Source organism: Jaculus jaculus, chromosome 2 (assembly GCF_020740685.1).
Source record: "Jaculus jaculus isolate mJacJac1 chromosome 2, mJacJac1.mat.Y.cur, whole genome shotgun sequence".
Taxonomy (NCBI): Eukaryota; Metazoa; Chordata; class Mammalia; order Rodentia; family Dipodidae; genus Jaculus; species Jaculus jaculus.
This window is the reverse complement of record NC_059103.1, coordinates 41,674,823-41,701,485: the sequence shown is the minus strand read 5'-3', so window position 1 is coordinate 41,701,485 and position 26,663 is coordinate 41,674,823. Positions and strand designations below refer to the sequence as shown.

At 50.5% G+C, this 26,663-nt stretch overlaps 1 protein-coding gene across 10 annotated transcripts in view; it reads left to right on the top strand.

Annotated features, from left to right (window-relative positions):
- Positions 1–26,663, top strand: part of Ctif (cap binding complex dependent translation initiation factor) — a 312,214-nt gene that overhangs the window by 80,799 nt on the left and 204,752 nt on the right. For 6 of the 10 annotated variants that reach the window (XM_045142904.1, XM_045142905.1, XM_045142909.1 and 3 more), the window contains exons 3-6: positions 4,628–4,699; positions 12,244–12,375; positions 24,152–24,225; positions 25,264–25,368. In XM_045142904.1, coding sequence (XP_044998839.1) covers positions 4,628–4,699; positions 12,244–12,375; positions 24,152–24,225; positions 25,264–25,368 — 383 coding nt within the window. The remainder of the gene's footprint in view (positions 1–4,627; positions 4,700–12,243; positions 12,376–24,151; positions 24,226–25,263; positions 25,369–26,663) is intronic. The other 4 variants (XM_045142911.1, XM_004656800.2, XM_045142910.1 and 1 more) reach the window with 3 other exon arrangements.

Genomic DNA, 26,663 nt, shown 5'->3' with positions numbered 1-26,663 from the left:
AGAAGGATTTCTGTCACCCTCAGAGGTTCCAGTCCACAATGAGCTGGCTCCATTTTTTTTTTTTAAAGTATTTTGGTCTTATTTATTATTTGAGAGATACAGAGAAAGAGGCAGAGAGAGAATAGGCACGCCAGGACCTCCAGCCACTGCAGATGAACTCCAGACACATGTGCCACCTTGTGCATCTGGCTTATGTGGGTCCTGGGGAATCGAACCTGGGTCCTTTGGCTTTGTAGCAAGTTCCTTATTCACTGAGCCATCTCTCCAGGCCATGACTCCTTTTTTTTTTTTTTTTTTCTTTCCTGGGCTGTGTTGAGGCAGAATATCCTGTCCGGGAACATGGTGGAACAAAGCCACTTTGGACCCTGCTCATGGAAGAGGTGGTGCTGGGTCCTTGGGCCTGACAGCTGTAGTGTGCCCCTGAACTGCCCAGTGTCAGCTGCCAGTTTACCAGCTCTGCATCACTCTTCTGTGGGAACCCTGGGTGTCTGCCCACGGGCCACCCATGCTCCTTCCCTTACAACCTCTGTAGAAACCACATCCTTTCTCATTCCCACCTCACATTCTCATCTCTCCCTGAGTTACTGCTCACAGACATGTGTCCCCTCTCCTGGAGGGCCTCCCAGAGGGTCCTTAGGAGTGACAAAACGAAGTCATCTTGCTAGGCTTGGAGCTTCTCTGGGATAGCTCAGTGGGTGGCGAGGTTGTACTCAGACGTGCATGGAGCCTCCCCAGGAGTAGATGCACTCACTGTGTGTCACCCCCAAGTCCCTACTCATGCCACATCCTTGCTGCATGACTGGGGGGAGATACTAGGACCAGCAGTAGTCACTTCTTGGCTGCCCTCACACTGGTGGCCTCAGCCAGGCTTCACCAAGGAGTAGAGAAGCCATGCCAATATATAAATCAGAGGGATTGTTCTTACAGTGGCTTAAACATTATTTGCATACAAGCATAGAGCAAACTACATGTATCTATATGTCATTTCAAAGTGGTCTGTGTGCCTGCTCCCATGTATGCATACATGTACCTTTACATACAGTACATCTGTGTATATGTATTAATATACATTGCATTACCTTTTGCTTTGAAGTTATTTTAGACTTATGGCAAAGACATGGAAATAGTTCCAAGTCTTTCCTGTCACCCAGCTCCATTCATATGAACATCTTACATAATCATGGTACAAGTACCAGAATGAAGAAATCAGCCGGGGAACACTGCTATTAGCTAGAGACTTTTTTTTCAGAATTTGCCTGTTTTTGTTTTTTTTTTTTTTGTTGTTGTTGTTGTTACTTAATTTAACTTATTTATTTGAGAGCGACAGAAAGACACAGGAAGAGGTGAGAGAGAGAGAGAATGAGTATTCCAAGCTCTCCAGCCACTGCAAACAAACTCCAGATGCATGCACCCCTTGTGCATCTGGCTAACGTGGGTCCTGGGGAACCGAGCCTCCAACCAGGGTCCTTAGCTTCACAGGCAAGCGTTTAACCGCTAGTCCATCTCTTCAGCCCTATGCCTATTTTGTTCCCAATGCCCTCCCTCTGTTCTGAGAACGGAATTTGCATGTAATTCTTACATCACACTGTTCTCCTCTCTGTGCCTCTTTCTTGGTCTTTCATTTTCTTACACAGCCTTGGCACTTTTGATGAGCACTGCTCACTGATTTGGAGAAAGTCCATTACTTGAGACTATCTGGCATTTCTCATGATTACACTGGGACTGGGCATTTGGGGTAAAAATACATCAAAAGCATGTGCCTTGTTCAGCGTGCCATATTAGGAGCCCATGATGCCGAGACATTCTGTTGCCGGTGACCTTGATCTTGGTCACTTAGTTAAAGGGGTAGCCGAGGGCTTTCTCATTCTTCAGTGTTTCAGGGGAGATGCCTTGAGACTTCAGTTACCCAAACAGGGAAAATAGTCCTGGAGGTTGGTTACCCAGAGGAGAGAACAAAGAGGTTAAGCTACTAGCACCTAGCACTACAGTTAGCTGTGTCCACCTCCTAATGTGAGGCCTGAGTGGGGAGGTGGTGTTGCTGGAGCTCAGGGCCAAGGTCATGTGTAGAACCCTCTCTGATGAAGGACAGAGCTGGGAGGAAGGTCCAGTCACTGCTGGTAATGGCTCCAGAGGCAGACAGGGGGTATCCTGGCGCCTTATTTTCTTCCTGTCCTGGGGCGCTTAGCCTGAGGCCTGCCAACCCAAGAGCTAAGAAGGTTGGCCCTTTGCTGTAAGGAAGGAACGGGCACGGGCCCAAAGCAGCTCTGACGTCTTTGCTGTCTCCCTGCGGCTGTACCGTCCTGTATGGAGCCACTGGCCATGTGTGGCTCTGGACCATTTGAGATGTGGCCAGCCCACTTAAGGTGTGTACCAAGTGATTTCAGGACCTTAGTATGCAAAAAAGAATGTCAGATAGTTATCACTTTTTGTTCTGTTTTGTCGCAGGCTAGCCTTGAACTCAGGATCCTCCTGCGTTAGCCTCCCTAGTGCTGGGATTACAAAGGTGTACCTGGCCTAATTTTTCATTACCTACTTAAGTGATACTATCTTGCCTGTATTTGGCTAAGTAAGATCTATTATGTAATTTAACTTAAAAGTTTTGGGTTGTAGGACATGTAAAGTTAGGTCCATGGTTGCTCTTTGTGGTGCTTTTTTCATTTCTTTAGAGCATCCAACAGCATCGGCAGTGTAATGAAAAGTCCTATACAAAAGCCATTGCCCTTGGCCCACTATCAGTAGAACGTGTCCATCCACGCATGATTCTCCTGCACTGGCCTGGAGCCAGGCTCTCTCAGCCTTGACCCGACCTCTGCTGTGCTCTACGTGGAGTGTGGGTTTTGGCTGGTGTGTGGTAGCACTAGAGAGACTGGCTAATATTTAATACAACCTGTTAGCACTGGACAGAGGACGGCTGTCCTCTTGTAATGGCGTTCTAGTTGTCCAGCAAAGTCCTTGAACCCCAAACCCTAGGTTCATTTCTAACTTTAATCAAAGAATTGAATCAAAAAAGAAGGCTGAGAAAGGTAATTATTAAATTATTATATTTATCAAGGAAAATACAGAGCCAAGGAAAAACACCCACGTGGCTAGAGATCCCAGATGGAGGGCCTGGAAAAAAGGCACGGAAAGAAAAGAGAAAAATACGTTCAGTGAGCTCCTGCCATGTGGGGAGCTGGAGGGGACAAAGGAGCCCATGTGGAGAGGAAGGGCTCTGGGCTCTCCCAGCTGGGCCTGGGCCCAGCCAAGGGAGAAACTCACCCACAGCTGGAAATTCCCAAGTGGTCAGAGAGCCTGCCCTTTTCTTGCAAAGGTATTTATGACCTTTGTTTGTTTGGTTTGTTTGTTTGTGGGGTGTCTTCTGGCTCAGGTGAACCAGAGGGACAGCTGATTGGTTAGGGCTAGGGGCTGTCTCATGAAGAAGCTAGCCCTGACATCAAGTTCTGAGGGCTGAACTTGATTAGCCACAATGTTTAAATGCTATGAAAGATCTCCCTCCAGCAGGGGTCCAGGTTGTTTGTGGGAAAACAGGTCTAGGAAACTAAGCAAGAGGTAAGAAGTTGGGCTGGAGAGATGGCGTAGAGGTTAAGGTGCTTGCCTACGAAATCTAAGGACCCAGCTTCGCTTCTCCAGATTCTACATGAGGCAGGTGGTGCATGCATCTGGAGTTTGTTTGCAGTGGCTAGAGGCCATGGTATTGCCCATTCTGAACTCCCTCTCTCTCTCTCTCTCTCTCTCTCTCTCTCTCTCTCTCTCTCTTTCTCTCTCCCTCTCTGTCTCTAATAAATAGATAAAAATAAATTTTTAAGGAGAGAGATAAGAAGTCAGATCATCTTTGATTTCTAGCATGTGCAAACTTTCTGTCTTTTTACCTTCAGGGGTCCAGTCACCCTAACTGTACCCCCTCTCACTGGCTACAATGTCTCTGTAATGACAACAGTCCTTCCACACAGCCGTGCATAGGCTCGGCATTGCCGTGCCCACATAGGTGACAGAGTGAAGTGGGGCATCACACAGATCTCAGTGGCTTTCACGCTTTTGGTGCATCTTTTGGGAATTTGTCAAAATGCTGCGCCCTGGCCTCAGCCTGATTCAGTGATGCAGGGTGAGGCCCAGGCTCCTCCACATGGCAGACTTCAGGGACCCTTGCGCAGGCGACAGTCAGACCACACAATGGGACATACCCCTGCTTCTGCCAAGTTTCTGAGGCCAGTCCGGGGCTCCTCCCCATGAGTCGGTCTTCTGCGTACACTGAGAGAGCCTCACAATCTTGCCTCACTCCAGCTCCAGCCATACCACTTACTGTGACGGAGCGTGGGTGTGACTTGAGCCAGGCCAGTCAGATGAACAGGCTGATTGACTACAGCCTAGAAGACTGGGGTGCCTTGTTGTCTTTGGGATGTAGTTGGATCTTCATTGCTTCGGTGGGCTTAAGGCAGGGAGACGAGTTTGCCTTCCAGGCCTACACCCAGGGGTTACCTTGGTTCCGGGTGTAAACAAGTCACCTTGGACCTGCTGATACTGAAAATACCAAGCTGGATTTCATACTGGCTTTGCGCGGGTTGAGAGTGGGCAGAATGAAGGTGAGCACACATGTCCAGTCCCACTGACCCTTCCCTTTGCCCTGCAGTGGACAGCAGACTGCACCGAGCAGCTGGACGGCAGCTGTTCCTTCTCGCGAGGTCGAGCGCCACCACGGCAGGTAGGGGACCAGCTCTGCGCTCCACCTGGGGGTTGTCACCTGTCTTGCTTATCTGGGCCCTTTGGATGACTCTTGGGACCCTGAGATGTGGGGTTAAGGCACAAGCGGGACGATGAGAGAGAGGAGAGTATGGTGTGGGCCTCTGGGAAGTACTCTGGTATTGTTTTTGGTCACAGCGGAGCACCCTGACCCCAACATGTAGATTCCTGAGATTGTTTTCCATTAGCCTTAAGTGTAAAGACACTCATCTGCAAAACAGTCCAAATGTCCACTTTGAGAGGAGAGAGACTCTCTGTGACATATCCTTAATGTGGAATAGTGTGTGGCACTAACGAGAGGTTTAGGTCATGATATTTGATGGGAACCAAAAACATTGAACTCAAGATTTGGAAGTTGGGACACTGTGGAGATCGCTTCTCCAGTCTGTAGAGGGCTGGGGCCGGGAGAGCTTAGGGGAGCTCTGCAGAGGTCTGTCCGTCTCCCCAGTCTACACTATCCTGGGTTTGGGCTTGTTCTTTCCTGCTCTAAGAACCCCAGCAATGCCAGGGGTTGCTGCATGGCTGTGAAGGTCTGAGAGGCTGGGCTGTGTGGCCAGGAGGGAAGGGAGACAGCTGTTCTTGGAGAGTCACCCTAGTGAACCTGGCTCCTACACCCCTCCAGTGATCTAGCTGGTCTCACTTTACCTCGTCCTGCCTGTGGGAAACTGAGGTTACAAGTTGAAGAAGACTCTCTTTCTCTCTCTCTCCTCCATCCATCTGTATCTAATAAATAAATAAATAAAATGATAAAAAAAATTTAAAGGGCTGGACAGATGGCTTAGCGGTAATTAAGGTGCTTGCCTGTGAAATGTAAGGACCCAGGTTTGATTCTCCAGGTCCCACCTTAGCCAGATGCACATCGTGGCACATGCATCTGGAGTTCGTTTGCAATGGCTAGAGGCCCTGGCGTGCCCATGCTTGCTCTCTCTCTCTCTCTCTCTCTCTCTCTCTCTCTCTCTCTCTCTCTCTCTTTCTCTCTTTCTCTCTCTCTCCATCCCTCTGTATCTAATAAATAAATAAAATGGTAAAAAAAAATTTTAAGTTGAAGAAGATACTTACCACAGCACAGCCCCACTTTGGACTCAGCCTGTCCAGAAAGCCAAGGACACCACCAATTCCACAGTTCCTGATCCCACAGAGACACATGGCCCACCCCACAGCTCGGTCTAGATTCAGTGACCACTGATTAGAACCATCCCTTTGGTCAGGGATGCAGCTCGGGATAGAGCACTTGCCTAGCATGGGTGAGGCCTTGGCTTCTAACCCCTGTACTTCCAAGGGAAAAAAAAAAAAAAAACACAAGCCAAACCAACCAAACACCAGCAAACTACTCTGTCCCAAGGGAAGATGCCTGGAGGCCTCAGTTCTTGAGCTTTCTTAGGCTACCAGGACTTACTGCTCCGTGATGTGAGGGGACAGCTGTCCTGGGCGATTTGCTATTATGTCAGGACTTGTTTGATTGTAATTGTTTCATTGTCCACTTTTTATTAGCACCTGTTAATTGTGTAGAACATTGGGCTTCATTATTTATACATGCATGCTAAACTGTGGGGCTGAGAGCGCACCGCTGTTTACTTGTAACTTAGAATGGGGGCGGGAACCCTGGATTCTGGTTGATTCTCTGCCGCAAACCTGATGGCCGAGTTCTTCCTTCTCAGGCCTCAGCCCCCGCCCCTGGATGAAAACCAGAGGATCCTGGATGGTCTTGTGAGGTCCTTGTAGCTCTTCTGTTCCCTTGGGGAGTGAGGAAACTTAAGGCCACACAGGAAACACAGGCCACACCGGCAGATGGCTTGGCCATGCTGGGCCTTGCACCTTGCACACAGGCCTCTTGTCTGGCCTGTTCGCCATCCTCCTGCAGCCTGTGCCCTTTCAGGGGCATCTCTGTCTGCCTCCTCCTTGGCTAGGGGCCTTGTCTTCTACCCGAAAGCCCCTCCTTGACCTCAGCCTTGCAGGTGGGTGGCGCTGTTTCTGGTCTCTGCCGTCACCCAAGTCACCTCACTGTCACGCAGCGGACATGAGCTTGGGTTTGGGCTCCAGGACAGTGTGACTGCTCAACAAGAACTCTCTGTTATTTGATCAGTAGGTATCTAGTTCTGGAATCTTCCACAGTAGAGTCCTCTGTTCTCTCTTGTTTATCACCCTTTTAGAGCCTCCCCATCCTTGCTGTCTGGTCTCATCAGTCCTGGCAGGGTCTCCAGGGCTAGGGGGGGCATCTTCCCACTCCGCCACCTGCACCCATCACCTCTGAGCTGCGGTGCGCAGCCTGCGTCATCCACCTGGAGGGGAGGGGACTGGACCACTGATGAGGCAGCGCAGCGGGGCGGAGCTTGTGGAGTAGTGACGAGGGTCATTTGCGGCACTGGGAAGCCCCAAAGCCCTCGCTCCCCTCTTTCAGAAGGGGCTGGGTTCTACAGAGCAAAGCCCAGCTGGAAATGGAGAAGAGAATATAAAACACTCAGATGAGGCCCTTTCTTGGCAGGTGGAGCTGAGCCTCACACTCATTACAGGGGAGGGGCCCTGGCTAGCAGATATTGGTCCAGATGTTAGCCTACCTGGTTCCCTGATACACCCAGCAACAGCGGCCACTGGGGTTGCCACCACTCCTGACCTGTGGCGTCAACTGCTTGTCACAGAGGGAGGAGGCACAGGGGTAGCCAGGCCTTGTGAGTCTCAGGGAGCATACGATGGCTGTGTTTGGAGTATAGGGAAGGCTCGCAGAGCACCGGTTTGCCTGTCTGGTTGGGCCATACCCTATGCTGTGGAAAGCTGGTCCAAACCAAGGCAATGTGGGCAGGGGCCTGGGGTGAGGCCCCAGGCAGGCCTAATGCCATGGCTCCTCCTTCCAGGACCTCACCCCTGGGTAGAAAGTCAAGACCCAAGTGGAGAGGAGCACCCAGCATAGGAGGTGCACATGCCCACATGTGGTGGAGAGGTCAGAGGTGGGTGGACAGCACCCCCTGAAGGCAGGCTGAGGTGGGGCCTGGATGCACACCTGTCCTACGTGAATAGGCAAGCATGGTCGGCAAGCTAAGTTTAAATGAGGTCTCCTGGGCTGGAGAGATGGCTTAGGGGTTAAGCGCTTGCCTGTGAAGCCTAAGGACCCCGGTTCGAGGCTCGGTTCCCCAAGTCCCACGTTAGCCAGATGCACAAGGGGGCGCACGCGTCTGGAGTTCGTTTGCAGAGGCTGGAAGCCCTGGCGCACCCGTTCTCTCTCTCTCCCTCTATCTGTCTTTCTCTCTGTGTCTGTCGCTCTCAAATAAATAAATAAATAAAAAATTGAAAAAAAATGAGGTCTCCTGAGGTTGGGAGCACTCTGTCAGTGATGTAAGGCCCGATGCTTAAGGATGGGGAACTGAGCTGGAAAGTGTTAGCTGTGAAAGGGATTTTCTCACTTGCCCCCGAGCTTGGCCAGGGGCTGAGGCCCACAGGGCAGCTCAGCAGTGTTGGGCCAGCTCCTGTCTCCTCCTCTCTGTGCACCTAGGGTGTGCCTTTCCTCTGTTTTCAGGGTCACCAAGTGGGGTGACCGAGGATAGGCTGAGTCCCATGAGGTAGGAGGGATATCTAGAGCAGAAAAATTTGGCCAACCGATTGCCAGAAATCAGGACTTGCCACCCTGGCTCCTCCAAGAGGTCTGTCCACCCTCTAGCCATTTGGTGAGCATGAAGAGAAATATTCAGCCCGGGCTGGAGACATGGCTTAGTGGTTAAGCACTTGCCTGTGAAGCCTAAGGACCCCGGTTCGAGGCTCGGTTCCCCAGGTCCCATGTTAGCCAGATGCACAAGGGGGCGCACGCGTCTGGAGTTTGTTTGCAGAGGCTGGAAGCCCTGGCGCGCCCATTCTCTCTTTCTCCCTGTATCTGTCTTTCTCTCTGTGTCTGTCGCTCTCAAATAAATAAATAAATAAATAAATAATTTTTTTTAAAAAAAAGAAATATTCAGCCCTTCACCGAATGAAGAAATGAGCCGTGAGCACAGTGCCTGCAATGACAAAGCCACGACAGTACATGTAGAAGCCATGTCATCGTGCTGACTGGCAAGTTAGAGGTTAAGAAAGAAATGGACGGGGGAGGGAAGGATGGCTTAGTGATTAAGGCACTTGCTTGCAAAGCCAAAGGACTCAGGTTCAACTCCCCAGGACCCACATAAGCCATCTGCACAAGGTGGTGCATGCGTCTGGAGTTTGATAGCAGTGGCTGGAGGCCCGGCATGCTCTCTCTCTACCTCTCTTCCCGCTGCTTTTTATTTTCTCTCTGTCTCTCTCAAATAAATAAATAAAATATTCTTTAAAAAAGAAATGGATGGCATGTGAAAGGTTATAGGAGGTCAGGAGCAAAGGCGTCTTGCCCACCTGCTCACAGGTGTCAAGGGGAGGAAAACAGGCAGACAGCTGCAGCAAAGTCTCAGGTCGGACCTTGAGAAGGACTTCTTGGCTGGAGGACTTGCTGGCCCACGGTGCCGGCTGTTGAACAAGATGATGGAATCTGTCGGGAACCTGATCAGCGCATCTCCGTATCAGAGAGGTCACACCATGCGAAGCGCTGAGAAGGCTGGGGGGTGGGCGCAATGATGCCAGCCAGGTGTGACCTGAGTGTGGTGTGACCCCACAGCCGTGGTCACTGTGGAGAGTGGCCCATCCCTGCCTCTGATGATGTGTAGGGTGACTGGCTAGATGGAGGGAAAGAACGAAGAGGAAGGTTAACAAGGACAGGAGGGTTGGGCATCGCATTGGGGTGCTAGGGCTACTAACGTAAGCATAGCCGTGGTTAGTGGTGTGCTAGGTGCTACTCGGCGGGGTGGCTGAAAATGGTGATGGCAGTGGTGCCCATGCTGAGCTGGGATGTTGGAACTTCTGTCCAGCCGTGTCCCTGCGCATGGTCTTGACATAGCTTTTTCTCTGATGACCATACTGATATAGTCAGTGCACATGTCAGTCAGGATGTCCAGGGTGATGCTAGGCTACGAGCCATCCTGAACTTCAGTAACTTTAAGCAACCCACTGGGGCCCAGCTGGGAGAAAAGATGCCTTAGTTAAGACAAGGTCTGACTCAATAGCCAGGTCTGGCCCAGGACTCGTGATTTTCCTGCTTCAGTCCAATCACAGGTGTGCCTTGCCTGCCTTAGCAGCCATTTTTACCAGCGATCACCCAGATGGAAAAGCTCAGAGGCCCTTTGTTGGTGTCTCATGCCTCAGCAATGCCTGGCCTGAGCTTGTTGCCCACAATAGGCCCTGTGGCTTCAGCCAACCATAGCACAGTGGAGGATAGCCCTGCTCTGTGCCTGGAGCGGGAGAACTAGAGCAGCCTGTGCCTGGCCAGGGTGAAAGTCCCATGTTCACCTGCAAGGACTCGCCGCAGCTCGGCTGGCCTTTCCCCTTGCTTCTCCTTCTCTACGTTGTATCTACAGCCAAGCAGGGATCCAGTGAGCTCTGACGACAGCATGAGCTCTCAAGCAGCAAGAGGATCAGGAGTCCCCTGACCCAGCTTCTCACCTTAGGGGCACCTAAGGATACCCCTGTGTGGTGATTGAGCTGCCAGCATCCAATAATGGCAGCTCGTCTCTTCAAAAGGCATCAGAGGGCTGGAGAGATGGCTCAGCAGTTAAGGCGTGTGCCCTGCAAAGCCAGATGACCTGGGTTTGAGCCCTCAGTACTGATGTAAAGCCAGATACACAAAGTGGCCCATGCATCTGGAGTTCGTTTGCAGTGGCTGGAGGCCCTGGTATGCCCATTCTTTCTCTGTTTCTCTGTCTCTCTTCTCTCTGCTTACAAAAAAATAAAAAATACTTTTAAATGCACCAGGGGCTGGAGAGATGGCTTAGTGGATAAGGCACTTACCTGCAAAGCCAAAGAACCCAGGTTCAATTTCTCTGGTACCCACCTAGAGCCAAGTGCACAAAGTGGTACATGTGTCTAGAGTTCATTTGCAGTGGCAGGAGGCCCTGGTGCACCCATTCTCTCTCTCTCCCTCTCAAATAAATAAATAAATAAATAAATAAATAAATATGTTTTTAAAAATTCATCAGGGGCCTGAGATGGCCTAGCAGTTCAGGTACTTGCCTGTGAAGCCTAAGGACCCATGTCTGACTCTCCAGGTCCCATGTAAGCCAGACACGAGGTGACAGAAATGTGCAAGGTCCCACATACGCACTAGGTGGCACATGTGTCTAGAGTTCGATTACAGTGGCTAGAAGTCCTAGTGTGCCCTAGTCTCTCTCTCTCTCTCTCTCTCTCTCTCTCTCTCTCTCTCTCTCTCTCTCTCCCCACACACACACACACACACACACACACACTCACTCTCTTACATAACATTAAGGCTAGTCTGTTGGACTTGCCTTTAAAAGATGTATCAGAACTGAGCCCTGTGGATGAAAAGTTCTTTCTCAGCTCCAAAAGGTCTCAAAGCTTCAGGCTGGGTTGGTTTTACTTCTTTGCTCATGGTATTTAGTCTCTTTCTCATCGGCCCACCATATTTAATGCTAAACACCCTCATTCATACACAAAGAACGTCCTTTGTCCAGACTAGCTCATTGCTTTATGGATATCGTTCTTCTGTCCACTGACCTGATCAACAAGTTGTCTACAGGCTCCACTGTGGGCCAGGGAGTGGGAATTAGGATACAGAGGGAGATAGGCGGGTTCCTGCTTACATAGAAGAGAATAGAAGGTCAGGCTTGTGAGCCACAGTGCTTGGAGGTCTGGAATATGACATGACAGTTCTTAGATTCTGTCCTGTCCTATCCTGGGCCACCTGCTGGGAGCACTGTGAGTTCGTGCTGAAATCTCTTAAATGTCCTCCCAGTAGAGGACACAGCAGCTCTGAGGCTGCCCAGCATGAGAGTCTCTCAAAAGATGCTGTCTGTCCTCCTCCTTGAGGAACCTTCTGGCTGCAGCTCCTGTGGAACAGGAAACAGATTCACTGAGCTATGCTGATGGTCAGCTTTTATGGGGAGACTGATAAGCAAACACGTGGTCATCCAGCTGCTCACTGAGTGCCCACTGGGTCTAGTGTCTCTGTCCTCAGAGAACCTGGAATCATTGAGGGACACAGGACTTTCTCGAGGGTGAAGGCACAGTCAAAGGCCCCACCTGAATTCAGTAGCCAGGCTGGCATCCGCAAGGGAGCTTGATTCCTGTGTGGGAGGCACGGGGGGCTGGGGAGGAGGACTGGGCCTCAGGGGATAAGATCCTGGCCTGGGTTGTGCCTCTAACTTATGTGCTGGTTATGGATAAGACCCTCCAGCCCCATTTCCCCTTCTATAAAATGGGGAGGTGAACTAGATCCAAGGGTGTCCAAGTGGCAAGGTGCAAGCCTGTGCCTCCCCCCTCAGGGAAGATGGGCTTGGTATTCTTTTGTGTATCCCGTCTGCTAAGGACTTTAACTGTTGGTGAAACACACTAGGAGAAGACTCTGGAAGGTAGAGAGAAGCGAGCAGAGCAGCTAGAGGTCCAGGACCCCAGCCGTGTTGTGGAGATGACACTGCTTTCTTTTGGCCTCATATACCACAGACTTGGTGCTCAAGAAGTGAGCGGCCCAGAAATGACCGTGGATCCAGACAAAGACGGCTCAATAAGAGACTGCTCTCTCCAGGCAAAGGACCAGGAAAAGGGCAACCCGGCAAGATAGGAAACCTTGAGACAGTAAGTGTTCTGCTCTAGCCAAGCACCCCAGGAAACACTGTGACACCCCCAACCCTGCCCGCTCAGCCTGCAGTGTGGTGCCCACTCCAACAGGGTGATGCACGAAGAACCTAAGTATGAAGATGAGGGGAAGGTGCACCGCCTAGGCGAGGTGGCACACGCCTGTGATCCCAGCATGTAGAGGCTGAGACAGGAGGATCACAAGTACAAGTGCACTATAGACTATATATTGAGCCTTATCCCTGCCCCCCAAAAGTAAATAAAAGGATTAGGGATATAACTCAATGTAGAGTATTTCCTTAGCAGGTTTCGGGCCCTGGATCAATTCCCCAGCCCCCGAAGAAAGAGTCCTCCCTCAAAAAAATCACCATGAAATGGGCTGGAGAGATGGCTTAGTGGTTAAGCGCTTGCCTGTGAAGCCTAAGGACTCCCAGTTTGAGGCTCGATTCCCCAGGACCCACGTTAGTCAAATGCACAAGGGGGTGCCTGCATCTGGAGTTCTTTTACAGTGGCTGGAGGCCTTGGCGTGCCCATTCTCTCTCTGTCTCTCTCTCTCTCTCTCTCTCTCTCTCTCCCTCCCTCTGTCTGTCACTCTCAAATAAATAAATAAATAATTTTTTTTTTAAATCACCATGAAAAAATGGAAAGGAAAAGGATGGGCTCCTATCTCTCCCACCCTATGTTATTTGAGACTGTCTAGAAGCCTGGCTCTGCCCCACACTGGTAGTGTTGAGGTGGCCCTCCCTGTTAGGGCCATGCCAAATAGATTCATAGAGTAGGCTTCCGCTACCTCCCAGCTGGAGGAGGGGTCACAAGGACCATGTGGGTCTGGAACTCGCCTCTATTAGTCAGCAGGCATACAAGCATCCCCTGAGGGAGCCTGGAGGGGCCCTGCACCAGAGCAGGGAGGATGTACCTGAGCTCTTGTGCCTCTGCCAGTTAGTGACACAGCAAGCCAGCCAACACACAGGTGTATGTACGTCTTCGTCTCATAATGTGAAAGGGGCCTAGTGTCCATTGAAGGAAAGTTATAGTAACAGTCGGAGAATTTCAGACTGAGTGAAAAAGATCACTGGTCATTGCTGACACTGAGATGTGAAGTCACGCTTCGAAGCTAAGTTTTTCCCCCTGGGAAAGGTCATACTAAGAGGATGAAGAGGTGAGCCACAGAAAGGGAAAAAACATTCGCAAATGAACTGGAGTCTAGAACGTAAGGAATTCTCAGAAACCATCCTGAACCGTTGCTGTAGTCAGTTCCGTATTGCTATGCTGAACATCCAAACCAGACACAGTTCAGAGGAGGAAGGGGCTTGTCTCCAGCTTACAGATCCAGGGGGAGGTGCCTTCAGTGGTGGAAGAGGCTGTTTTCATACACCCAAGCAGAGAGAAACCATCACTAGCCAGCAAACACCAAAAGCAACAAGCACAAAACTGACAGCAAACAGTAGAGAGAAACCCCCCCCCCCAAGCTCAGACAGCTCAGCATACCTTTGGCTGGAATTTAGATCCACCTCCAACAGTTTAGGGCTGGGCCCCGCGATCCACCAAGTGGCTAGAGACAAGCTTCAATAAAACACCTGAGTCTATAGGGGACATACATTGAAACTATCACAACCATCCAGTTAGAAAACACACAGGACACATGAAGGGGGGTTTCTCAGTGAAGAGAGTTTGCATGGGAAATAAACACACAAAAGGTCCTCACCACCACACCTTTAGGAAGATGCGAATCAAACCCACACGAGCTGTCACTCCGTTCCTATGGCGAGTGCTGAGAGCGCACAGAAGAACTGACTCTCTCAGCTGGTGCCGGTGGGGGGGTAAAATGGTACAGACATTATAAAAAAGTGAAACCTGAAAGAAAAAAAATACCATATGATACATCAGTTGTACTCAGAGGTGTTTATTCCAAAAAGAAATGAAAACGTATGTTCACACTGGAACCTGTACCCAAATATTTATAACAGCTTTTATCTGCAATACAGAAAACCTCACGCAAGCCAGCTGTACCCCAGAAGGTGAGTGGTTAGGTGCAGTGTGCACTCAGCAGCAAGGAGTGGCCTGTGGCAAGGCAGCCCCGGAGGCATCTCCAGAGGATGCTGCACGGGAACGCTCGGTTCACAACTGTCCGTACTCTGTGACTCCATTTCTGTGCCATGTGGGGCAGTTAGTGGCTGTTGGGGAAGGAGTAGCGATGGGCATGGGAAGGGAGTGGGCATGGCCACAGAAGGGGCAGCAGGGGGCCTGACCGTGATGGAAATGCTCTGTGCTAAGTCACTCTGCCGTCCTGTAGCTGATATCAAAGTGTCATTGTACAAGTTTCTCCTTGGAGGTATACCAGATGACGGGTCCTGGAAGTCTGTCTATTTTATTGCTGACAAGTCCATGTCAATTTGTGTGATTTGAATATAGCTTGATTTTAAAAAGTATAGAGTGGGTTGGAGAGATGGTTAAAGACACTTGCTTGCAAAGCCTGATGGCCAGGGTTTGATTTCCCAGTGCCCACATAAAGTCAGATGCACAAAGATGCATATACACCTGAAATTTGTTTACAGTGGTAGGAGGCCCTGGCACACCCATATGCTCTCTTTCTCTCTCAAATAAATAAATAAATCCTTAAAGCCATACATCTTTTAAACAATAAAAAGTGTAGAAGTTTGTTTCATCAGAATCTTCTACAATATTCTACCAGTACCAGCCTTTAAGGAAATAAAACCTGATCCACAATGAGCTATCACGGCACTCCTACCGGGATGGCCAAAACTGAACCGAAATGTTCAGGGGAGGGTTATGGCACCCACCCTCTGCTCACCCACCTACTTCAGGTCAGTCACAGGCCCCACTGTCTCCTGGCCCCTTTTCTTTTTTTTTTTTTTTAATTTTTTATTTATTTATTTGAGAGCAACAGACACAGAGAGAAAGACAGATACAGGGAGAAAGAGAGAATGGGCGCGCCAGGGCTTCCAGCCTCTGCAAACGAACTCCAGACGCGTGCGCCCCCTTGTGCATCTGGCTAACGTGGGACCTGGGGAACCAAGCCTTGAACCGGGGTCCTTAGGCTTCACAGGCAAGCGCTTAACCGCTAAGCCATCTCTCCAGCCCTCCTGGCCCCTTTTCTATCTTTGCCCTCTGTGTTCAGAATCTGGTATTGCCAAGAGAGACACATCTCTGGAGTTAGAGTTGTTCAAAGAAGACCTGCTTATTCAAGAAGGGACTTTGGAGGGTGGGACAGTGTTGGAGTTCAGACTTGGTGTCCCTCTCTGCTGGGAGCCTTTCTCTGGAAACAGTTGTATGAACACTGCTAGTCAGCAGAGACTGGGCAGGCAGCTGGCCAGTCACGGGTGGCCCATAGTGTGTGGTCACCCAGGACAGGTGCAAATAGCATGACCCACTTAAAGCCTCAGTCTCACCCCCCAGTCAGCAGAGATCTGAGCACAGGCACTAGTCTCAGACACAGGCTTCATTCAGTGCACTATTTCCTGTCTCCCCTGGATTTTATTTTATTTTATTTATTTTAGAGTGTGAGAAACAGACATGGAGAAAGAGAATTGGTGCGCTGGGGCCTCAGCCATTGCAATCAAATGCCAGACACTTGCGCCACCTAGTGGGCATGTGCAACCCTGGGCTTGCCTCACCTTTGTGTGTCTGGCTTATGTGAGATCTGGGGAGTTGAACATAATAGGTTCTTAGGCTTCGCAGGCAAGGACCTTAACCACTAAGCAATCTCTCCAGCCTTCTCCTGGATTTTAATTTGAAGATAAAACAGAAAGAGGGAGGAAAGGTCAGCTAGACAGCTGAAAAGCCCCAAAGTGAGGAGAATGGTGCTCCCCTCACCTAAATTCAGCTCTGCTCCTTCCAAGTCTCTACTCTGGCCTTCTCCTGCCTCACAGACTATTGCAGAGGATTTAAAATGTCCTCTTCTCTTCCAAGAACATGTGGGCGCTGTCCGTGGTACTGGGACACACACACACACACACACATGCATGCACGCACGCACGCACGCACACTCAATGTTGCTGAGCAGAACTGGTTTTCCTTGGACTCTACCTTATCCCTTCACCTTCCTACACACTGTCCTCAGGTCACCCTCAAAACCTGTGTAATGGCCTGCAAAGAGTAAAATCAAGCCTATAGGAAATCTGGCCAAAAAGGTAATTTAGGGGTCTTTTGGGTCATGTAAAAGCCTCTCTCCTTTGGACACCTGCCCTCCATCTCCTCTCTCTCAGGAATCGCTCTTCCAGTCAAAATGCTGTAGGGACAGATGGGGAAATTCAGGTCCCAGGGTCCAGAGGGATTTGCCTAGACCCCTCACTCCAAACCACAGTGCTGGCTGAAGTTAGCCCTGGATGCCGTGGGTTCTGAAGCTGGCAGCTTTGGTGGCAGGAATGCTATCACATAGTCTTTATCTTAAACATGCCACCTCAAATTGCTCTTTAAATTTCTGTGACCACTGTGAGGGACAGGGACTGTGGCCTCAGGAGCCTGTGCCACCCAGGATTTATCCTTGTCTGAATGCAATCATGCAAGTGGGTGAGAAGGTCACGGGACAGCCCTTCCCCTCCAGGAACCATGACGAGAAGTGATCGAGTGCACACCATGGGGACTGTGGAGCCACATTCTGTCCTGAGAAGGGAACGGCAGGGACCGAGAGTCTGTGAGCCACCCAACTGTGGCTTCTGCTTCCCTCCAGGCCTGTAGCCAGGCCTTGCTGCTGGCTGGCTGGCTGGTGGCTCGCCACTCCTGGACACTCAAGGGCAGGTTCGGGGCCAAGGACTGCCCCCACACCACCTGCTGTAAGTCCAGATGTATGCACCCGTGGATTCTTTCGTGGGAACATCACCTATGATGCTGGCATTCGTGGGCAGAGTCCTCCTGCTGTTCCGTGTCCTTATCAGGACATACATAAGCGTCCCTACCCAAGCCAGCAGCTCCGCAGTGCGGTGAGCTCTCACTGGACCTTCCTTGGCTCCCCGCTGTGCATGGCCTCCCGGTGGGTGTCTTGGCTGTCTCATTACACTCACCCATGCTGGAGTCCGCATCCTTGCACATACACTACCCCCAGCCCCTCTTCCATTTACTGCCGGCGTGCACTCCCTGATTCGGCTCTGCCTTCTTCTGTGCAGCTGCAGATAGGTTTGGAAGCTCCCACATCAACAGCCGGTGGGGACATGCCCACCACGTGGAAACCTCGGTGGCAGTGGCTTGGAATTTACCTGAGTGGTGTGATTGCATACAGCAGTGACTAAGATCATAGCTGCTGGCCATGCCAGAAATCAGCTCCACGAACATGCCTATTTCTCATCAGGAAAATGGGGGTAACAATAACAGCATGTGCTTCTTAGAGTTGTAAGGAGTGTGGGTGCTTGGGGGGTGTGGCCGAGTCAGTGTCTGTATTGCCAACACCTGTGTGCTCAGCCCTTTGAGGAGCCTGTCCTGACCCAAGCCAGGGACAGCTGTGGGAGGCTGGGATTCGACTTCAAGTCCCTGGGCCCGGGACAGGCTTTCCATGTGCTTTCCCGTGGGGTTTCAAGTGTTTTTCATTCCCCCGAGGTCTGTATGAGAGCAGAGTGTCTCACCTAGCAAGGGGTTCCTGGTTGCCAGGAAAGAGGTTGTGGTGAAGGAGTTGGCACTGGTTAAGTGCTAAAAGCAGCCACTGAGCAGGTTTCTTTCTTTTTTTCTTTTTTTTAATAACCAGGGCATTTCAACTACCTGGGGATGTTGGGAGAACTGTTATCATGGCTGGAGTGAAGGTCGTGCTTGGGAAAGTTATGCTTGGCGGCCATAGGATTGCAAAGTGGGCAACGTTCTTGAAGCCAGTGAGGTCTGGACGGACAATTCCCCATACTTGGCCTTAGTCTGTACCAATATTTAATGAATGATCCCACGTTGTGGGGCTAGCATGCAGTGGGGAAATGACAGGGACACACACACACACACACACACACACACACACACACACACACACACGTGAGGCCACGGTTCCTACCACTGACGGAAAGAGGTTTTGCCGGAGGAGTCAGCACAGAGAATGTTAGACGACTGTTACCCAACAGTAGTGCCATGAATCCCAGCCCTGTATAATTCCCTGGCATAAAAATGGAGAGTGGGGGCTGGAGAGATGGCTTAGCGGTTAAGCGCTTGCCTGTGAAGCCTAAGGACCCCGGTTCGAGGCTCGGTTCCCCAGGTCCCACGTTAGCCAGATGCACAAGGGGGCACACGCGTCTGGAGTTCGTTTGCAGAGGCTGGAAGCCCTGGCGCGCCCATTCTCTCTCTCTCCCTCTATCTGTCTTTCTCTCTGTGTCTGTCGCTCTCAAATAAATAAATAAATAATTTTTAAAAAAAATGGAGAGTGGGATAGATATGTATGTGGTATACATAGGTGTGATATGTCTTGTGAGTGTTATATGTATGTGCATGTATTATATACACGTAAGTATATGTATGGTATGTGTGGGGTGTATATGTACGGTGGGTGTTGTTCATGTGTAATGTGTGTGTTATGTATGGTATATATTTGTGCTGTGTATGTGTATTGTGTGTATGTGTGTGTGCGTGTGTGTGTGTGCATATCCAATCATGTGCCACAGAACAATTCAGCTGACAACAGACTGTGTATTACGCTGGTCCCATAAGATTGCAATAGAACTGAAAACTTCTTGTTGCCTAGCAACATCGCAGCCATTGTACTGTCGCAGCACAGGTCATGACTCACGTGTTTGTGGATGTGGCGTACACAAGCCCCCGCACTGGCAATGGCGTGGATGTGCCGCACACGATGTGTGCACAGTGTGTGACCCACGACGGGGACAGTAGAGGGCTGTGCTGCTGATGGTTCACGTGTTTACCAGGCTGTGTTTTCTCTCTCTCTTTTTTTCAATCAGTGCTGGCTTCTACTGATAGAAAAAGTGCTTTTCTGGGGCTGGAGTGGCTAAGACACCTGCCTGCCAAGCCTAAGGACGCAGGTCCAACTTCCCAGCACCCACATAAAGCTAGATGCACTAGGTGGCGCATGCGTCTGGAGTTCACTAGCAGTGGCTAGAGGGCCCGGTGCACCCATTCTCTCACTCTCGCTCTGGGCCTCTCTCAAATAAATGAATAAATAAATAAACTATTTTTTAAAGTGCTTCTCTGTAAAGTAGTCTCCCACAAGTTTTTTTTTTTAATTTTTTTATTTATTTGAGAGCGACAGACACAGAGAGAAAGACAGATAGAGGGAGAGAGAGAGAATGGGCGTGCCAGGGCTTCCAGCCTCTGCAAACGAACTCCAGACGCGTGCGCCCCCTTGTGCATCTGGCTAACGTGGGACCTGGGGAACCGAGCCTCGAACCGGGGTCCATAGGCTTCACAGGCAAGCGCTTAACCGCTAAGCCATCTCTCCAGCCCTCCCACAAGTTTTTGAAATAGCCCGGAAGAGACATGGCTGTCATTGGAGCAGATTGCTCCATGTGGGTTACTATCCCTGAAGGCCTTCCAGGTGGGACAGGCAGTGAAGACAAGGACAGTGACAATCCTGACCCTCGGCAGACTCAGGCTGCTGCACGGGCTTGAACCTTAGGTTTTCACAAGACAGAGGAGGGAGGGAGAAATTCAAATTTAAAAATACAAAAAAAAAAGAGCTTATACAATAAGAACATGAAGAAAGATATTTTTGAATAGTTGTATGTTTATAAGTTAAGCTGTTATTACCAGAGCTGAAAGGTTTTTAAAAATTAGAAAGGTGGGCTGGAGAGATGGCTTAGCAGTTAAGCGCTTGCCTGTGAAGCCTAAGGACCTTGGTTCGAGGCTCGGTTCCCCAGGTCCCACGTTAGCCAGATGCACAAGGGGGTGCATGCATCTGGAGTTCGTTTGCAGAGGCTGGAAGCCCTGGCGTACCCATTCTCTCTCTCTCTCTCTCTCTCTCTCTCTGCCTCTTTCTCTTTCTGTCTGTCACCCTCAAATAAATAAGAATAAACAAAAAAAATTTTTTTTAAAAGAGTTGTTAAAAAAAAATTAGAAAGGTGATAAAGGTTAAAAAACAAAGTTGCATTAGGGGCTGAGTAGATAGCTCCATGGTTAAAGGTGCTTTCTTGCCAAGCCAGCTGCCCAGGTGCAATTCGCCAGCATCCAGGTAAAGCCAGACACACAAAGTAGTGCACACATCTAGAGTCTTTTTGCAGTAGTAAGGGGCCCTGGTGCACCCTTTCTCTATCTCCCTCCCTCCCCCGCCCCTCTCTGTCTGAAAATGAATAAATAAAAACATTTTAAGTACAATAATCTAGGGCTAATTTATTTTGAAAAAATTCACCCTTCATAAGTCCAGTGTGTCTGGATGTGTGCACAGTCATACTCAGGGCCTTTCTGTTCACAGCCTTACTCACCACCTTGTCCCAAGGACCTCCAGTGCCCCTCTCACACGAGGGCCCCTGCAGGTGGCCTTTAAGAAGACCTCTTATGGGCTGGAGAGATGGCTTAGCGGTTAAGCGCTTGCCTGTGAAGCCTAAGGACCCCGGTTCGAGGCTCGGTTCCCCAGGTTCCACGTTAGCCAGATGCACAAGGGGGCGCACGCGTCTGGAGTTCGTTTGCAGAGGCTGGAAGCCCTGGCGCGCCCATTCTCTCTCTCTCCCTTATCTGTCTTTCTCTCTGTGTCTGTCGCTCTCAAATAAATAAATAAATAATTTTTAAAAATATTTTAAAAAATTAAAAAAAAAGAAGATCTCTTATGCCCTGATTTTACTGCCCCCTTTCTGTGCTAGGCTCTGTCTTGATGTACAAACTCTTACACCGTGTTAGTCACCTCCAGTGCTCAACTCATTTAAGCTATGCAGAGGGTGAGTGTGTGTGTGTGTGTGTGTGTGTGTGTGTGTGTGTGTGTGTACAGGCACATACCTGTGCATACTCTTGCTAGTACATCCTGGAGTGAGAATGTCCAGTCACTCAGAACCCAAGGCCTCAAGCTGGCAGGGCTCTGAGGGAGGGCCCAGTCCCTGCTTTTATTTTTATTTATTTGCAAGGAGAGAGAGAAAGGGAGGGAAGAAAAGAGAGAGAGAATGTGTGGGCCAGGGCCCCTAGCCACTGCAAATGACCCCCAGATGCATGTACCACCCTGTGACTCAGGCTTTGTGTGGGTACTGGGGAATCGAACTCTGGCCATTAGGCATTTCCTTAACCACTGAGCTATTTCTCATTCCCCAGTCCTTGTGTTATCCCCAAAGTCCAGGAAAGTTAGGGGCCTTCCAGTGGTCATTCGGTCCCAGCCGCCCTGTTGTGCCTTCAGAGAGGCTAGAAGTCTGGGCAGTTCTGCCGGGCCTGGAGACCAGAGGCTCCACCTTGTCCTGAGGAAAGATTCAAAGTCAAACCAACCTCTGAATGAATGATATGGTGTCTTTGCCAAAGTGCTGGGTGTGTCTGGCAACTGGAAACTCAGGCATAAGATCCCTGAGCCTGGCTCAGGCGTGTTTATAGCTGACATCTCATTACTTCATGGGCAGGAGGATTTCTTTCTTCCTCTCTCTCTCTCTCTCTCCCTCTCTCTCTCTCTCTCTCCTTTCTCTTCCCCGGGAATAAGTGCTGACCCTGGCATCTGAGGAGCAGGCTCTGGGGGTTGCCGTTGCCAGCAGTCATCCTGGGAGAAGGGAGGTGGGACTTGGCATGGAAGAAGCCTGGGGGCGAGGTGGGGTGGGTGGAGAGTGCCCACCCAGGTCTGGGCTGATGGCTGGTCTGCCATGTTTGCAGACTGTAGAAGCCCCAGGCCCTCTGCTGCCTGGCCCTGGGCATCCTCTCCACCTTGCCCAGGGAGTCCTTCCCCTGCCATACTGGGATAGCTTCCTGTGCCTTGGTCCTACTCCAGAACCCAGAGCCCATCTCACACTGCATTTTACCACTGCTGGGTGTCATCCCTGTGGCTTCTCCTCCTTGGTGACCTCAGTGGCCACCCAGGCACATGTGGAACACACCCTGTCTCAGGAGAGAGCTAATAGCTCTGAGCAATGGTAGATATTGAGATGGAGCAGGTCTAATGAATGTCAGTAGAATTGGGTCCTCTAGAGAGGACCCCAAAATGAAGCCGGGATTCTAGCAGGAGTCTTTTGGGGTGGTCTCAGCACACTCAGAGCTGTTGCTCCAGCTCCGTGGGCTTCCACCAACTGAACACCCCTGGAAAATGCACACCAGGACCAAAGCAGACAAAAAAAGAATAGGATCCCAGGACACCTTCCTGCCCCTTCTCCTTGTCACTTCATCTCTGTCACCAAAGCTGGGTTTGTCTGTTCTTGAAGTTTTAAAAAAACACTTTATTCATTTATTTATTTGAGAGTGAAAGTAAGAGAGAGAAAGAGGCAGATAGAAAGAGGGAAAGAGAGAATAGGCACCAGGGCTTCTAGCCACTGAAAATGAACCCCTGACACATGCACCACCTTGTGCAACTGGCTGTATGTGGGTACTGGGGGATCGAACTTGGGTCCTTAGGCTTTGTGGGCAAGCACCTTCGCCACTGAACCATCTCTCCAGCCCTGTTCTTGAACTTTATAAAACTGAGTCATAAGACCACACTCTTTTTTAAAAATATATTATTTATTTATTTATTTGAGAGAGAGAATGAGCACACCAGGGCCTCCAGCCCCTGCAAATGAACTCCAGATGTGTGCACCCCCTTGTGCATCTGGCTTATGTGGGGCCTGGAAAGTCAAACCGAGGTCCTTTGGCTATGCAGGCAAACACCTTAGCCACTAAGCCATCTCTCCAACCCATAAGGCCACACTCTTTCATGCCGGGATTCTTTGGATCTGTGGTCTGTTTATGAGGTTTATTTGGGTCCTTTCGTGTCAGTCTCGTTTCTTTATCCTCACTGCTGTGTAATATTCCAGTCTGTGAATGGAGCGGCAGCTCTGTGCAGTCAGGTGTTGACAAGCATGACCACGTGTTCCGCAGATTGGAACCTTTGTCAATATTCTGCTCTATTCCTGTGTGGGCATGTCTGGGGCGGGGGAGGGGCATCTGTGCCCACTGCTGTTGTAAACACAGGGTTATACCCAGAAACAAGTCCCTGGGCCAGAGGCATGCGTGTGCGCGGCTGGCACAGCATAGGAAAAGTGTTTGTAAGCAATGTGGCGCTTCCCAGAAACCAGGCAGAAGGGGCGGGGAATGATGCATGCGGGATGGGGGAGAGGCAGGCATTTGGCGTGAAGTCAGCAGCTGAGGATTTAAGGGAACATCACCCAAAAGGCAGAAACCAAATCACAGATACTTCACCTGGTCAAGTGTTTTGTCTGGGGGTGGACTGCGTAGAAAGCACTGGCGGATGCAGTCTGCAGTAGGAGATCTAGTCACTGGTGCAGTTCTGGTCTGTGGTCTGTGGAGGCTTCTGAGGAGCAACCCCCCACAAACATCCACTCCTTCATGGCCTTTCAGAGCCCTCATCTCAGGAGAAGCCGCTGTCACCAGGCAGGCAGAGGTGACAAAGGCTCATTAGCAGGTCATATGAATTGCCTGCTGGAGACAGAAGCTTTAGCAGCAGAGGCATTTCTGGGCCTCCCTGCACACCTCAGAAAAACACCCATGGAGGAGAGGCCGGTGCTTGGGAGGGGGCCTGAAATCTTCACAGTGTCCTGGTTCTTACTGGGGTGCCCTCTCAGGTGGCTCACTCCAGTCTCGATGCCGCCCAGGCCTGGTTGGCTGCCAGGGATGGCAGGATGGGCTTCTGTAGCCCTCTCAGGCCTGAGCCTCAGGCAGACCTCTGTCTACCTGTGCCCAGTGTCTTGGCCCAGTAAGTAATGTCAACTTCTCCCCCCATCTCTTCCAGAATGGCAGCAAAGACAAGTCTCTGGACATGCTGGGCACAGACATCTGGGCTGCCAACACCTTCGACTCCTTCAGGTAACCGCTTCCTTTCTCTGTAGCGTACAGCTCTGGCTGATGCTTGCGGGGTTGAGTCAATGCTAGAAGTTCACCGACCGAGATGTGGAGATGATACAGAAAGGATGAAGCCAACAGGGAAGCCAGAGGAGGGTCAGGGAGCGTAACAAGAGGGAGGACCTCAGAGAAACAGGAGGCCAAGGGAAGAGGGAGACGGAAGACAGACAGACTGAAGGGAAGGACCTGGGGAGGGCAGGGGCGCAGCGCTCATGATGGGTGCTGGACCGCAACCCCACCCTTCCCACCCGAGAAGTCAGCAGAAAAGGGGGGGGGCGCTGGGCTGCAGCTCATGGCAGAGCCCTCGCCTAGCATGTGTGGAGGCCCTGGTTTGATTTTCCTCAGCACCACACACACACACGTAAAAGAGGTCTGGGTGGTGCAGATTCTAGAAAGTTCTTGAGGGTACTTGGAATTCACCAGGACTCCTCAGGACAAGGGGACTGTGCCCTTGAGGGGTTTGTCACAATGCCTACCGCTCCTGTGTGGTCTAGGCCTTGGACCATGGTCCCTCAGTTCATCTGGCCTAAGCTGTCCAATTTTGGGTATACTGAGACACACCTGTCCTCAGGTGCAGACTTACCTCCACAAAAGGCCCTCTGGGACAGGAACTCCTAACTGGCCCTTGCTACCCAACCCCCCCCCCAAATGACTTTATCCACCTTTGAGATGCTGGCTTGCCATTTTGAGCTGTGGTAATGGGCTTGCGTCCCCTCTCTTCCCACATGAAACAAACTGAGGCATTGCAGACCTCTGCAGAGGGAGCACGGGGCCCACACTTGTGTTGAGGGAGCCGGCAGGGTTGAGGGGCACCTCAGGCTCCATTCTGAGTGGGAGGCCCAGCCAGCCCTTGCCCTCAGATGTGGGTGCCTTTCCCTGGGTGCTTTCTGCTACCTGCCCCTTCGTGAGCGCTGGACACTGCCTCCTGCCTCACATCTCTCCCTCTCTCTCTCTCTCTCTCTCTCTCTCTCTCTTTCTCTTTCTCTCTCTCTTGCCATCTAGTGGTGCCACCTGGGACCTGCAACCTGAAAAGCTGGACTTCACCCAGTTCCACCGGAAGCTCAGGCACACGCCCAAGCAGCCCTTGCCACACATCGACAGAGAAGGGTAAGGGCGCCTGGGGCGGCTGTCACACAGGGAGGTCTGGGGGGGGGTGGGAGCCTTCGTCCCACTGACATCTGGGGGTGTTCTCCCTGCCCAGCCCCAGAGCTGCAGTGGTTCAGTGGCTTTTCTGAAAAGCCCTCCATCCTCATATTCCATACACCTGCTCCTGACCACTGAGACCCCCGCTGGTCAGCTAGCCCGCCCAGTGGCTCTCAAATAGGAGTGTGTATTGGAACTCCTCAGGGGCTTCCTAAGCACCATGGCAGGGCCCACCCAGAGAGTCTCTGATTCTGTGGTCAGGAGGTGAAACCAGAGATTTGCATCTCTGACAAGTTTCAGGGGTGCAGATGCTGCCTGCACAGGGACCCTGCTTTGGGGAACGTGTGGTGCCTTGGGAGACCTTAACTCGGCTAAGCTGACCCGACTGGGCTCCAGGGGCCAGAATTGCTCTCCTTTTAGAATATGTTCTCTGGGCCTGGGATGCCAGACACGAAGTGTGGAAAAAAATGGCTTTTCCTTCATTCATTTTGTGAAAGTAAATTTTAATATCTTATTTATTTATTTATTTGAGGTAGAGAGAGAGAACATGCCAGGGCCTCTAGCCACTGCAAATGAACTCCAGATGCAGGTGTCACCTGGTGCATCTGGCTTAAGTGGGTCCTGAGGAATCAAACCTGGGTCCTTAGACGTCACAAGCAAGTACCTTAACTGCTAAGCCATCTCTCCAGCCATGTAAAAGTAATTTTTGTTGAGATAAAATTCATGTAACATAAAATTAACCAGTTTGAAGTATGCCATTCAGTGGCAGTTAGCATGTTTACAGTTCTACCTCCATCTCCATTCGTTGCCATTCCAGTATTAAAACCACAGACCCATTAAGTAATTATTCCCCATCCCACCTCCAGCCCCTAGATCCACCTCATTCTGTTTTTATGAATTTACCTGTTCTGCATACTTGTAGAGATGGAGACCCATGTCCGGCTTCTTTTTGTTTAGCATCATCTAGACTTAATCCACACATATCAGTACTTTGTTCCTTTCCTGGGCTCAGTCATGACCTATTGTATGGCCATTTAACCATTTGTGTATCCATCCATCTGCTGATGGATATTTGAGTCATTTCATTTTGTGGAAAATACTGCTAGATGCATTCATGCACTGCCTAAGTCCTGGCTTAATTAAGTTTTTTTGGTAGATACCTAGGAGTAGAATTGGAAGGTTCCATGAGAATTCTCTGTATAACTTTTGGAGGAACTATTTTCCCAAAGCAGCTGAATGTTTCACATTCCCACTAGCAA